The sequence below is a fragment of the Natrix helvetica genome (assembly GCF_964273705.1).
Source record: "Natrix helvetica genome assembly, chromosome: 5".
NCBI classification, from domain to species: domain Eukaryota; kingdom Metazoa; phylum Chordata; class Lepidosauria; order Squamata; family Natricidae; genus Natrix; species Natrix helvetica.
The window spans coordinates 58477891-58493545 of record NC_138551.1 but is presented as its reverse complement, the minus strand read 5'-3'; the positions used below and the strand labels follow the sequence as shown (position 1 = coordinate 58493545).

General features: G+C 37.7%; 1 protein-coding gene across 1 annotated transcript in view; it reads left to right on the top strand.

The window, feature by feature from the left end:
* AFAP1L2 (actin filament associated protein 1 like 2) overlaps nt 1-11378 on the top strand; it is a 90480-nt gene extending 79102 nt beyond the window's left edge. The window contains exons 12-19 of the mRNA XM_081956175.1: nt 2581-2726; nt 3532-3643; nt 3917-4156; nt 6103-6256; nt 6692-6856; nt 7576-7769; nt 8205-8327; nt 8769-11378. Of these exons, the coding sequence (XP_081812301.1) occupies nt 2581-2726; nt 3532-3643; nt 3917-4156; nt 6103-6256; nt 6692-6856; nt 7576-7769; nt 8205-8327; nt 8769-8795 (1161 nt within the window). The 3' untranslated portion in view covers nt 8796-11378. The remainder of the gene's footprint in view (nt 1-2580; nt 2727-3531; nt 3644-3916; nt 4157-6102; nt 6257-6691; nt 6857-7575; nt 7770-8204; nt 8328-8768) is intronic.
* The last annotated feature ends 4277 nt before the right edge of the window (nt 11379-15655 follow it).

Genomic DNA, 15655 nt, shown 5'->3' with positions numbered 1-15655 from the left:
GTCATTCTCTCCAGAAGCTGGTAAACACAGTTTAGTAGCTCTTCACGGCAATCTATCACAATGCTGTGTTGGAATCAATTTAAAGCTTCCTTTCTTTGCATAGAGCCAATTTAAATAACTTATCTTACCTATCCACAGCTTATTTGATTGAGTAGCATAGAAACATAACACAGAAAGCACAAGAGTGAGTGAGAGTGAGAGTGAGAGTGAGAGAGAGAGAGAGAGAGAGCAAACTGAACTTTTAATTTGTTTTCCTTACATTTCAGCCAAATTAATCCAGAAGGTAACTTATAGTGAGAAAATAAAACCTGTAATTTTAGGTGAAGCCCTATAAGTAAAATAGCAACTATAGAGTAATTTTAAACAGCAGGAAAATAACACTAGCAATAAGTCCTCAATATTTGAGTTCCCAGAAAGAGATGCAGGACCCAGCAGTATAGAACCATTTTTCCCTTTAAGGACTATTCTTTGAAGAAAATGTTTGGGTTAAGATGCTGGTATAACAATGGGTCGAAACTTACAGTAAGCAAGACTTTGTGTCCTTTTTTCTTATTCTCCCCTTTTCTTTCTTGTTTTCTGGGTTCATTGATTGATTGAAAGTAGGGTCATCACTAGATGACCCTTCTTTTAAAGTCTACAGAAATCTTAAGCTTTTTTCATTGGCCATATATATTTCCTCTTTATATTTGGCAATGCCTAAGATAATACTTCTTGTTAGATCTGTGAGGAAAAAAATCTGTTGAGCACTGTATCAGCAGTTTTATAGTTCAATAAATCAATGTGCATTCAAAAATAAATAAATATGAATCTGCTTCAAATGATTCCTTGCCCAGAACCTTTTGTTCTACCTCCCACTATTCACTTTTTAGTTGTTGTTTTTAATTTTCTAAAAAGTTCAGGCTGAGGGCCCAACTTCTTTTCTTCATATTGGCTGTTTCCACCCTAGCTCCACTTCCAAATGGCATATTCTCTCTCTTACTCATGCCTACAAACACACATAGGAAACAAAGTACTTAAATTTATAAGGAATGATATTGTGAGCTCAAGAATGCTGGAGGGAAGGGTAAAAAAAGAACAAGAAAGTAAAACAACTGTGGGAGTATCTAAAATTAGGCCAAGGTTCGGAGGCTGTGCACAGATTGCAAGATATATAATATGTAGTTAGCTGGTGCAGCTTTCCCTTATGTACATGGTTTGCATTAAAACAATTTGAATACTGTCAGCAATATTCATTCCCTCCCTTTCTAGAGTTCTGCTCCAAGTATAATAGTATCTACGTTATATATGGGGATGTACAGTATAAATTCAAATTTTATCTTCTAATTCTAATCTTGTAACTTCCTTTTTTTGAATAAACAAGTAGTAAAATGCAATCTTAATCTCCTATAATCTCCCTTGAGTTATATTTAATTTCTCCTGGAGGAAAAGCTGATTTGAAAAACAAGTTGCTTACCTCTATTACTTTCACTCAGAGTTGTTGTTTTTTCTTTGTTTATTGCTAATCTTAGATTCTCTGACATCAGCAACATTTGAGTAGGAGGAGGAAAATGTGACAAATTTCCTACATTTTGTAGTGGGAGGAATGTTTTCAGCCAAGGGTAGGATTGCCAGAGCCTCTATTGTTTTGTTTTTAGAAGTCAAATTGCTGAGTACGGTGAAGCCAGAATAAGGACGACTTCAACAGTTATTTCAAACTAGTTTCGTTCACAAAGTTAAGGTACCATATGGATACAGCAGTTTAGCTCAAGGCAGCTAGAAATTATGAAATCATTTCTCATAGATTTTTCATGGTGCTTACTGAATATTTTCAATAGGCATCCATAGGCTCACACAAACCCTGTTACTTATGCATGACATCCGATGTCAGAATACAAATACAGAAAGCTGGTGTCGGTATCCTGTTGCACATTACTACTTTTTTTTCTTGATTGTAGAGGTAGCCTGTGATGCTTTCCTTCATGTTTCACCACCAAATTTCAGTATTTATTTTAGTACCCGTCTGAGGCAGAAATGTTTAGAAAATCAAATTGGTGCCATCTTCTGGGGAAAAAGAGAAAGATCTTTAGAGGAAATGTTTTTTTTTTTTTGGTTTTTTTTTTGAAACTCTGGCATACTTTCCCCCCTGAGCAGCTAAACTCTCACTTATTATTCAGGACAAATCTTACCTTGAATATAGAATTTTCACAAATATTTAAATAATTAAAAGTTTATATGAGTGTGTGAATCGTTGAATTTCAAGCATGAATGATTCCTTTCCGTGGGATTTGGGCAGAACATAATTTCCTAACTTTTTTTCTCCCATCCAAACTCTGTTCTTTCTTAAGTAAGGACTCTTTGAACAATGAGCAAAATTGTGTGCTCACTCTATTCAGCCAAAGAGTCTACAGAAAATATTATTGAGACAAGGCTGACTGGAGAAAGGTGCAAAATTTGTCTTTTCTTCTGCTTACTTCCAATTTTTCTTTAGATCCACGCCATTGGATTTGTAGAGACCACTGATTAGAGATTTACTAAACTGCTGATTAGAAGAGGTTTGAACTATAGCTATAACGATTGGTTGTATTTTTATTTATTTAATAGACAAAGTCTTCTGAAGAAATGGGCCATTGGCTTGGTGTCCTTTTGTCAGAATCTGGCTCTAAAACGGATCCCGAGGAACTTACTTATGATTATGTTGATGCTGACAGAATTTCCTGCATTGTCTCTGCAGCAAAAAACTCATTATTGTAAGTTACTTATGCTAGCATTCAGAATCTGCTTCCTTTTGGTGGTTTAGTAGTATATTTATTAACTCTGCTAAATAAGAGTTTGGGATTTGCATTGAAAAATAATCAATGCAAATTTTAATAGGATTATTACTACTTGTACAAAGAAACAGTTGGAAAAGAATAAACACTACTATGTAAATATATCCCATCTATGACACATTCTGATGAAACTGCTATACTAAAGAAAAAGTAAGAAAAATATCTTGATGATTATTTCCATATTATGTCCCCAAAGGCAACCTTTGAATGAAGATTCTACCCCTAAAAAGAGAGATTGGATAGGGAGAAAATCCTATTTTCCCACCATTTTAAGGAAAATACAGTATGTATAACAAATGAATGAAGATGCAAATTGTTGTATTTATCTGAAATACAATATCTCATTTATTTATTTGATTTCTATAGCCACCCATTTCTTTAACTTTCCAACCTAAAGCCTACCAAATATTTTGAGACAAACATTTGGAATCAAAATTAAAATTCTTGGAAAACTGTAGTGGACCCATTGTTGCATGATTACACAGGTGTGTGACATACTTGGCCTCTTACTAATAGGAACCAGTGTTTTGGTCTTTGTTGCACACTGCTTCATTGGACTCTTACATGGTAACTGCTTCATTGGACTGCACAGACTTGGCTGTCTGGTACAAGATGGAAGTCAGGCCACATCCGAAGATAGACAGTAACTGTCAGGATTTAACAGCTATCATTGCTCATGGTGTGTGAAACTCTATGATAGCATGTTTGCTTTCATGTCTTTCAGCTTAATGCAAAGAAAGCACTCTGAACCCAACACTTACATTGACAACCTGCCAAAGAGAATGGGGAACCAAGAAGAACTCTATGATGATGTGGACATTCCAGAGGCTACCATGGTGAGATTTTTGCAGAATTGGCTAGTTTATTTATCATTCTAAAGCAGCAATCACTGAGTTTTGGAGAGGGAGGATTGCAAAGTGTTTTTTTTTGTCAGTAATATTTAAAGAAAATTGTGCTGGATTGCTATTATAAATTCATTGAATGTAAATCCACATTACTAAACAAGGTGTAATATGTTGAATTCACATTGTCAAATAGACACTTCTTACTCTAAGCAGAATATTCTTCTTTAAGTGAAATTATTATTTGGAACATGCCATCTTTTACAGGATGCTGTGCCTCCAAATGGAAGTAAATGTGAAGGGGAACAAGACAGAGTCTATCTGGACCTCACTCCAGTGAAATCCTTGTTGCCTGGAGCTGGTTCAAAGCAGGGTCAGTCTACTCCTTCGGTGTCTCCACCTTTACAAAGATCCATGAGCAAGAGTTCGGTGGACTTTGAGAAAGACTCAGCCATGGTGCAAAAAGAACCAGAACTAAACAGAAGTGCAATGGAAATTCCAGAGCAGGTACTATAGAGCAATAAAGTTTTATGTATTCTTACAATACCCTTATCTAGACTGACACATTCCACACATGCTGGGTCTGCAGTTCCCTATATTTTTAAATAGTATGGTCATCTGGAATGATAGAATTTGAAATGCAAAGATAGCAGGTAATAGGAAATGCATCTGCTTAAGGCTTTGGATAGCCATTGTCAGCGATAGAACAATCTAATCTCGTGTGAAGGGGACAAATAATATTGTATCCTTTACTGGAGGTTCTGAAATGGATATTGGACAAAACAGATGAAATGAAACAGATGAGATGATCCTGAAGGGAAAGAGGAAAAACCAAACTACTGTCCTTTTCCCTAGTTTGAAAGGAGCTACTTACAGTAAAGGGTGTTGTACATGTTACAAAGAGCTAGTGTCAGTAGAAGGCGGGCCTAGAGCTTTTGTAGTAATGTGAAATTTTGAAGCACTGAGTCAGATCATAGTAAGGTCAGCCCATAGTATTATCAGAAGTAAAGCTAGTACAAGCTTCTGTATGTAAAGCTTATACAGGTAGTCTCAGGTTATGATGATAATTGGGACCATACTTTCTGTTGCTAAGCTATCTGATCATAAAGCACATTGTCACTTGACTTGGCAACAGAAAACCCATCAGCCTGCATCTTCCATTAACTGAATCCCACTGGTTGTTAGACGAGATCTAAGACATTCTACCTAACCCCAAGCCTGGGCAGGGTAAGAGACTGCCTCCTCTTGAACACTTCTGAGACAAAGTCACAAGAAGATTGTACCTGCCTTTCCCCAAATCATTTGCACTCTTCTCATGATGCTTCAGAAGGCTAATTCCACCATTCTAAAGCATCATGAGAGGAGTGTACATGATTTGGCAAATGGGTGTGCAGTCTTGGGGAGAAGGCCTTGTGCAACCAGCAGCTGCCTTTCATAGGAACAAGCTAGGTGCTCCTCAATAGCAGAAGGAAGAAGACAGCCACGGTCAATTGGGCAGCTGGGGCTCTGTGTTGGGCTTGAGGCACCATCAGAAGCACAAGCAGCACCAGAGCTGAAGCTTGGGAGCATCCAATTGCGACTGCTGAAGGCCCCAGGCTTCTACTTTAGTTCCAGTGCCACTGTCTCCACCATTGCTTCCCAGAAGTGCTGCTATTCAGGGTGACCAAAAATGCAGAGATTGAAGGGAAATAGGTAGGCGGGGGAATTGAAGTGTCCCTGCAGGTGTAAATGCAGGTGGGCTGCCAACTGCCTGAATTTTGATCATGTGACTGTGTGGGTATTACAACTGCCATAACTTTAAGGAGTGGATGTAAATAACTCTCAATGCCACTCAACGTTAACCTCAAACATTAACCAACGACTACCCATAATACTATTTACATCCTATGTAACAATTCTGGTTGTTATGATTAACCCATAACCTTGCTAGGTTCAAAGCTTTTCTTTTTCACAAATCCAAGGCTTCCAATGCATTTTTACAGACCCAGCAATGTGCTGCATCTATAGAATCTCCAAATGAGTTTGTTCCTTGCTTAAAGGAAGACAGTTTTATTCCTAGTATTAGCTCTGTACTTAACTCATTTTAACAAATTTTCTGTACAAACATGCCTGTACTACTTTCCCCTCCCAGTTTCCCTATAGTATAGGGAAGTATAATATAGTAAGGAAAGGTGAGGTGGGTGGGTTGAAAGAGAATGACTGTCTCACATTCAGCTGGCTTTAATGCTTAGGGCAGGACTAGAACTCAGTCTCCTGGTTTCTGATGCCTTAACCACTAGACCAGGGGTGTCCAAACTTGGGAACTTTAAGACTTGTGGATTTCAACTCCCAGAATTCCCCAGCCAGCCATGCTGGGAATTCTGGGAATTGAAGTCCACAAGTCTTAAAGTTCCCAAGTTTGGATACCCCTGCACTAGACCAAATGGTCTCTTCTCATCTTATTTCTCGAACAGAGGCCTCCAGACATAGATGAGGTGCCACCTCCTTGGACAGGTACAATAAAAATCCAGACACAGCAGCAGCAAATTATATTTCCTCAGAGTGACCCCACTGTGGTTATGGCTGCACCAAAGGAAAAAACAGAAAAGCCCAAAGTGATGAATCCAGGTAGGTATGGTGACATCAATAGTATCTATTTAGTTCACATTTTTATTAGGCAATTGGATCATCTCTATTTATGGCCACAGTTCGTTAAGTCATAAACCTGCTGTAGATCTATTGGCTAATTGTTAGCGAGGATTTAGTGAACAGCAGCCTAAATTGGGACCTCTTTTATTATTTTTCTGATACCTTCTAAATTTACTGGCTTTCTCCCTCCCACATGACAACAGATTAGGACAGAATTTGTCTACCTCATGGTTACAGTCAGCTTTTGTAGTCAGGTCAGGTGTTTTTTTTTTTTTTATCTGAGCACTTCAAGTAGCTCAGAAGATAAATGTAGATATGCTGCCGCACTTTTTTTCAATTGTATTCAACCATTGTATTAGTGTTTCTGTCACTGAGAAAGATTCCTGCACTAAGAGAGCGTAACTAAATTCACAGCCCCCGTAGAAACAAAGCTAGGCAAGAACTGGACGGAGGCTGAAGCGAAGCGATATTCAGAGGAGAGAGACCGTTTGGAGAAAGACAAAGAAGAAATCCGCTCTCAGCTGACAAAGCTTCGAAAAGAGAAAAGGGAGCTGAAAGAGATGATGATGAACTGCTCAGGTAAACTTCCATTGCTCGTCTTATTTTCATTCCCTGGTGCTTGGCGTAAAACAGGAAATCGTTTTAAGCATTAAGTGATGTGATTGTTTTTTATGAGGCTGCTGGATGATGGCTGAGTTATCAGCAGGTTCCTGCCCTGTTGATTCTTTAGAAGAAAAGTTTCATATAATCTTCTGGAGACTAACAGATACACTATTTTGATTCATTTGATAAGTAGCTCTTCTTTTGTTCACAGTTGTCCCTAACCTTTCCCTCTTGGAAGTGTGTAATGGTCTAAACTAAGAGTGCTCATGAAAAGTGATTGAGGGAATAAGCTGAAGTCAATATGATAACTGGAAGAAAGCATTTAGAATACTTTACATCTATTTTGCTAATCTGCACTCCCAGTTTGATTTTCTAGAATCTGTTCAAGTTGCTTAAAAAACGTAAATGCTTTAAGATTTGGATGCCTTAAAGACCATCCCACATATTCTTACCATGTAAAAAGGCTTTGCTTAGAGTGTCTTATTGCCTCTAATGTTAATTTTATTATTATTTATTTTATTTTTTATTATTTCTTTCTGTCCTATAACAAAAAAATTGAAGGGAAGGAAAGGATAAGATACAGAAAATAAATCCATGGGGGCATAGATAGATAAGATAGATCATAGGGATAGACAGACAGATAGACAGACAGAGAATTGATTGCTTTTTCTATATCCCTATTCTTCCCTTGGCAGATAAGACTAAGTTGTCTACAATGGAACAGAAGCTAAAAGAGATAGAAGAAGAGTGTAAGAAGAAAGAAGATCAGCGTGTTGACTTGGAACTAAGACTTGTTGAAGCAAAAGAGAATCTCAGGAAAGCAGAGTCTGGTCCAGTTACACTTGGCACCACAGTGGATACCACACACATGGAAAATGCAAGTCCCAAAGTATGTAGCCTGTTACTTTGAGAAGCAGTAGGATGCTTGTCAGCAACTTGTCCATATACGTGTGAGGCAAAAGTTCTGTGATTGAATCTTTTCTCATACTTTAAAAAACACAATAGCTAATAGTGTAGGCATTCAATTCACAAGAAGATCTCTTGCTTCACTGATATTGTAAGGCATACAGTACCCATATGGCTCATTAGTACTTTGGCCAAAATTGGAAAGAATTCTAGCTTCATTCTTGCTACATGAAAGCACAACACCAGAATCAGTTGTTTCCATAAATTGCCAAGACCGAATACAACATTAATTTATACTTCCACACTCCACATATCCACAACCTGAAGATTCCAGGAACTCTGATATGCAACTGACAAAATTTAATTTAAAATAATAGAAGTTTGTGTGATCACTATCCTTTTTTTCCCCTAAATGTAGATGAAAGTTGCTAATCTTACGAATAACCCAGAAAACTCACCTGTCAATTCAGCAGTGGCATTAAAAAACCGTCCTTTATCTGTCAAGGTCACAGGGAAAGGAACAGTTTTGCAGAAAGCAAAGGTAAGGCATCTGGAATTATGTAGCAAAACAAATAGCAACAACAATAGCACTTAGACTTATACACCGCTTCATAGTGCTTTACAGCCCTCTCTAAGTGGTTTTACAGAGTCAGCATATTGCCCCCCACAATCTGGGTCCTCATTTTACCCACCTCTGAAGGATGGAAGGCTGAGTCAACCTTAAGCCTGTGAAATTTGAACTGCCGATCTGCAGCTAGCAGTCAGCTGAAGTAGCCTGTAGTACTGCACTCTAACCACTGTGCCACCACTTGGCATTCCAGGTTTGGTAGGTCATTGGAATTGGTAGTAGCATCTGGATGGGAGATCAGGAAATATCAGATCTGTAGATTATGTGCAGAAATAAAATAAACAAAAACACTATATAAGCTAATTGCAACTCCACTAGCTATTAAGCACTCCCCCCACCTTTTTTTCTTTGCAGGAATGGGAAAAGAAAGGTGCTAGTTAGGAAATCCTAGCCTCAAGTAAAGACTGAAGATTCAGATTGGTTCTTTGTGGACTACAGAAGCCGACTGCCAGTAGCAAAAATGTCCAGATGAAGAAAGCCTGGCAAGTGGGGAACTGTATCATACTGTCTGGAAGAAACAATGGACCTTGGCCAGATGCCAGTATGGCCTTTCTTAGACTAAGGCTGTTGCTCCTTTTAGCAGACTTGCACTGTGTAGCTAGGACAGATAACCCAAGTGGAAACAGTACTTCTAACCTTACTGGTATCCTGAAACTGTTGCTGTATATAAGGAAGCTTTTGTCTACTTTTACTATGGTGTTTTATCACTGGACAGTCTAGGATTTGTCGTTAAAATGACTTTTAGTTGGACCTGTTTAATATTTCTGTAGCATACCAAGGCATGACAGGAGACAGAAGAGGTAAAGTTGAGCTTCACATCAGCCATTTCTTTAGGAGAGAAGTTTTCTTCACCAATGACGCAAATTTGAATGATACTTCTATAGAATTCCAATTAAATGCAGCTGTTCTGGCCAACACAACATCCACAGGAGAAAGTGTTAGGTGCTCAAGTTCAAAAGTTCAGCTGGCAAACCAAGTTTATTCAGATGCCCTAATTTCAGATTAGGTGACCTATTGCTCAGCATAATGACCTTATATGATCCATGGATTTGAACATGCCATTTATTTTATTAAATAATTTTATTACACCAGTATGGCCTTTCCACCCTGTATAATTCGATACAGAAAAACCAAATGCTGACATGTTGTTGAGTAGCACTCAGAGCAGTAAATGAGCTTAGGAGGCATGTAGTGAGTATATTCATACAGCATTATCTCTTCTCTCTCCGCTACGTATATACCTCCTGGGTCTGCTGATGCTTCATTGTACAATATTGGAACTGAATGTAGGAGTTGATGTATTAAGTTCAGAAAAATACAACAGAAATTCTCATTTAACGTTAGAATGGATTCTTCACCAAATATACCAGATTCTATATTTTATTCTTGGATAGGAGTAATTTTTCATGATATATGAACAGAAAGCATCATTGCTAGGAAGCTACTGTCAGGAAAGTACTGAAACGATTTAGTGGGCTTTTGATATCTGAGCACCATTCCAGACAATCATGATACTGTGCAATAGATGTGCCATATTAATTATTTGCTCGTTGCAGGAACTTCAGACATCAGGTTTCCCATTATGATGGGCCAACAGCATTGCATTGCCTTGGGGGAAAAAAGCATCATTTATCGCAAAGAAAATATCAAGACTTTAGATCAGGAGTGTCCAACTTTGGCAACATTGTGGATTTCAATGCTCAGAATTCCCCAGACAACCACAGGTCTTAAAGTTGCCAAGGTTGGACACCATTGCTTTAGATAATATTTATATCGATAGATGTTTCTATACTGATTGGTTAGCATTCATTAAGTCAGTGACAATCCTACTGCTCTACCCTGGATTATTTTACAGCATCTTAGCCAGAGCTCTTTCTCTTCTGAACTAAATATATGGGCTGCTCCATCCATCAGAAGCCCTTCGCTCATATGTGTATACAATTTCAATTCTAAGTATACATCTGACTGGCTTATCATATATTTATTTTTAGGCATCTAAAACTCAAATACCTCTTGATTACATCAGGAAGTAGTCTGAAAAAGTGGGTGGAAAGTCGAGATTAGCAGCAGAAATAAATCTCTAGCAGTCTTCAACTGTTCAACTGTTGTTTGTAGCCCTGTGTGGTTCTTTCATACCCTGAATAACTATAAATGTAAATGCTACAGGTGTTGAAGGTCATATTCAAGTAAAAATATCTTTTAGGGTTCCTAAAGGTAGTCATCTAAGGTAGCCATCTAAGACTATCTAAGGTTTTCTAAGGCTGTGTATTAGTATATGTGAATGGCATTTTGTAGACAACAGGCAGACTTAAGGGGTTGCAGGACTGTTTTTAAAAAGTACCTCGGATCCAACCAGTTAAAGAGAAGCAGGTAGTTAATTAATGAAACCCAAGACTGCTCCTGTATATATGCCTTCAGGGCCAGTAAACAGTGTTTTATGATGTCTGTATCACATGTTAGTGTAAGCTAATATCAATGTGTTAGAGCAGGGCTGTCAAACTCCCAGCCCATGGACCAGATGCATCATGTGCTGGCCATGCCTCTGCCCAATTTAGCAAAGGGGGAAAAAGTCCTGATATGTCACATGACGCCACCATGATGACATGAATTTGACAGCCCTGTGTTAGAGTGAGAGTGAGTTAAAATGCTTGCAAACTTTGAAGCCCATACAACTAGAAGCATCAATAGAAAAGGTACTGGAGGAGTAGCAACTGACTCATTTACTCCACTCAGTTCAAATAGGTCACTTCAGACCATAAAGTTGTGTGTCTCAACCAAAGTGCCATGGCTGATGGTGTCAGCCAAAACTGAGGAATTCAAATCAGATCCAAAGCTTTCTTTTAAATAACCCTAGAACTGTTATTATGTCCCTAGAGTTTTTTTTTTAAAAAAATATTGTACAAGTGTCTTTTTAGTCAGTTGCCATTTCAGATAAATCATTTTTAAATAAAAGTGTTGGCTGTATTTTAAATGTGTATTTGTTTTTCATTTTCATTATTACACTGTTGAGCTAAGTTTCCACTGAATATCTGGTTTTATGTAAGCCTACGAAGTTGAACTTTTCAACTTTCTACAAGGAAGAGTTATTAATATATTCCAAAATACTTTAAGGGAGCCTCACAATTTTTTATGTGCGTTCATGGTATGATATGTTCTTGTCCTGCAGGGGACACCCTTGTAGCATTTTTAATAGAATGCATTAATAACAAACTTCTACTGACTATAGAAACATTCAAGGATTCCTGAGATACATGAATTATATAGAAAATATAGAAAAATGCTAATTCAGAGTAGGCTGAAAAACCTTACACTAAAAATGCATACTTCAAGGCACTGATTTTAACAGGCATAGCCTGATACAATTCTGTTCCCAAGATGGCAACTATAAAGTGCTCACTTCCAGTTAGTTTAATAACTACTAGTTCCATTGTTAATCAGTCTATACTATAGAAGAATTGGGGGGAGGATTATAACCTGCAGTTCTGATCAGGGTTGTTATTCACTTACCTTCACTACCGGTTCGCAAATGTGTGCGTTTGTACGCTCCATCTCCACAGGACATTCTGCACATGAGCAGAGTATCAAAAACAGGACATGATGATGTTCAGGTGGGTGGGCAAAGCCTCCCACCAATTTGCCTGAACCGGATAGAACCAGATGAATTGCACCACTGGTTTTGATATGTAAAACTTTCTGGGACTTAAACTTAACACTCCAAAAGCCAAATTGTCACTATGACTAATAAATAAAACAAATACTCAAAGTTAATTCTATGTGGTCTAAAGCAATCACAGGATCCTTTGGTCCTCACTGAATTTGAAATACCTAAAAAGATCCATTGCTAGAATGTTAGGGTCTGAAATCAAATGTATCAGTATAACCTCTTCAAACGTTGGTATTCTCTGCTCTAGGAATCAATTTTGGAAGCTTTGAAAAACATTGAGCTATTCCTGATTTGTTTTCAGCAAAGTTATAAACAGCATTTCCAGAATCTTTCAAAACGTTCCAGATTTTGGGTAGCTTTGAACTTTGTTATCGTGTATTTATAGAAATAGAACAATATTTGAAGCCCAGCTGCAATATCTATTTTTTAAAGTAGATGTGTTCACTTTTTTTCACCATTTTCCAAATCCAGTAAGAACTGTATTTCAGATGCACAATATATACCTAAAAAGTATGGATTTTTATAGTGTATATATTAAACACAGAAAATATCTGATACAGGTTGACTTACAATCATTCATTAAGTGACTGTTTCAAAGTTACAATGATACTGAAAATTAACTTAAAACTGGTCCTTGCACTTATGACTGTCAGCATTTTCACAGTCATGTGATCAACATTTGGGTCAACTTAGCAACCATCATGTATTTATGACAGTTGTACAATACTGGGATCACATGATTGCCATTTGCAATCTTCCTTGTTGGCTTTTGACAAGCAAAGTCAGTGGGAGAAGCTGTATTTGCTTAATGACCATGAAATTCTTTTAACAACCATGCCAAGAAAGGTTGTAAACTCCAGTGCAATTCACATAACAACCTTCTTGCTTAGTAATGGAAATTCTGGTTTGAGGTGTAGTCTTAAGTCAAGCAGTACCTGTAGTATGCTCTATGTAATTTGCACCTCATAATTCCAGTATAATTATATGTTGGTATCTGATTTGTACGAACATTTTCAAAAGTAGGACAATTTAAATTACTCCTTAATTTGGACTCTGTGCTCAGCTGAGTAAAGTTTGTCTCAATGTTCTTTAAGACAATCTAATGCAATTTGTGGGGGATTTGATCTCTGTAAATCAATTGCATTTATTAATCCTGGAATGTAAGCATGTTGCACAGTAAAAGGAGTGGATGGATAGGAAAGAAACGTTTATCTGGTGTGTATATATTCTGTATTGCTAACCCAGAAGTGTTCCCTGAAGGTGAATTTTTCCGTTTTTGAAATATGGTATTCCCTTGGAAACCTAACCAGAATTCCCCCTTTGGAAATGCTCGTGTCTGTGATCCGTACCTTATTGTAAAAAAATACGAATACACTTCTAAACCAGTGTTTCTTAACCTTGACAACCTTAAGACTTCAGGGCTTCAACTTCTAGAATTGAAGTTGAGCTAAGTTGGCTGAGGTATCCTGGGAGTTAAAATCATTGTTAAGTAGCTCACCATGTGACTACATCCGATTTTATGACTTTCTTGCAGTAGTAGTGAAGCTAAAGCAATGATGGCTGCTGTATTTTTCGGACTATAAGATGCACCAAGATTTGAAGATGCAAGTAAGAAAAAATGTTTTTGTCTTCCCTGGCCCCCAGAAGCACTTTGCAGGCTTCAGCAGAACCGGAGTAAGGCAAAAACGCCATTTTCACCAAACCGGGGCATTTTTCCCTTCTCCCAGCACTGCTGAAGCCTTCAGGGTGCTTCTGGGGGTGGGGGAAGGCAAAAACACCCCTGTTTTGGTGAAAATGGGATTCACAAAAATGGGATGCGGTGGCAGGGCTTCGGGGGGCCAAAAATGGCTGTATTCTGTGTATAAGATGCACCAACATTTCCACGCTCTTAGGAGGGGGAAGGTGCCCCCCAAAATACGGTAAATAAATATGGCAGTTATTAAACAAATCCTTTTTATACAAAGGGTGGGGATTTTTTAAACCAGAAAATGGAAATACTGTAAATGCCAGAAATCAGAAAAATGAATGAATGAATGAATGAATGAATATCATGTGATCACAGAATGCTGAAAACAACTGTAAACGCAAGCCAGTTGCTAAATGCCTAAATGTGATTCTGTGACAACAGGGACTACATGTGGCTGTCAGAACTTAGGTATCAGGTCGTAAATTCCTTCTGGGGAAGTCCATCATAATCTAATGGTTGTTAAGCAAGGCCTACCTGTAACCATAGTATCATGAGCATAGTTTTGACCTGGAATGCACTTCATGGTGCAATATGAATCAGTCCAACCATTAAGGAGAGTGCTATTCCCCATCTCATATTTTGCTCCCTTTTGTTGGCTCCATGGAAACTACATAACCTGTGCTAACCTGTCCTACTCTAAGTAGTCAGCCCTCACCTCTGTGACAAGAAAGCTTTCTTTGCCACATCAGCACACAACAGAGAAAAAAATGTGCCACCTCCTCATTTCAGGTAACAGGAACCTGCTTCAATTCATTAATGTACACATTTTTAAATCAAAGTTTGAGGAATCCAGTTGGAGGAAACCACAGCACTGTGTCTCTGGTGAGACACAAAGGGAATTGGTATGAAATGAGTATTCCTACAAGAAATACATTTTTGTCGGCTTAGAGCTCAGGCCTGCTTTCTCAGCTCCAACTTCTTTGTATTAACTCCTAATGTTATTATCACTTATCAGCATGTTTTTTAAGAAAACATTTATGTTGTCTCACATAAAGTGGACCCACATATCAAATGACTGCAGTATGTTAAATATTTATTAAACACACCAATATGAATTGCTGATGTTTTTGATTTGCAAACGGATTATTCAAGAAAAAATGGCTCTATGTACTCCTTTTTTTCCCCACGTAAGAGAAATATAATAAGTAGAGAAGAGAAACACCTTCAGAATCAGCAGAAAAGAACACCAAAAGCTTAGCAGCTGCTTTTCTGAACAATATAATATCTTTACTGTCTTGCTTGAAAAAAAAAGATGCAGAATTTTACGAATAATGCTATTTCTATAATAAAAGAAAGCCTGCCAGATGGATACACTGCTTAGCTAACTTAGGTTGAAATCATAAAACCTTTTAGTGATGAGTAAACCTACACTGATGGGATTTACTTTGGAGCAGACGCATATAAGATTTCAAGGCTGGATAGCAAACTATTATCTAGGGAGCTCTAAAATAGATTGGTAGTAGTTACAAAATAACTTACCTTCCAGATATATAATTCCTGAGGAATTTCTTGCCAAATAATGTTCCTAATACAGTATTTCTCTCTATCCCTTCCCATCACTGCTCCAATTCCCTATTTATATGTCCCTCACTAAATCAGCCTTTCTTAACTTGTGAAATTAGGGAATCTAGTACTGTAGTCACTACATTTTATCTGGCAAAGCTTTAGCACAACTTTTAACTGGGGTAACTAAAGGACCATATTTTAGCTTTAATCTCTTGGGATCTATTCAATCAAGATTCTAAAAATCATTTTTTGAAGTGTGATACTTCAAATGCATCTCAAATGCATCTCTTAGGCTTGGAGGAAGGCAGATCAGAGTAAAGATGA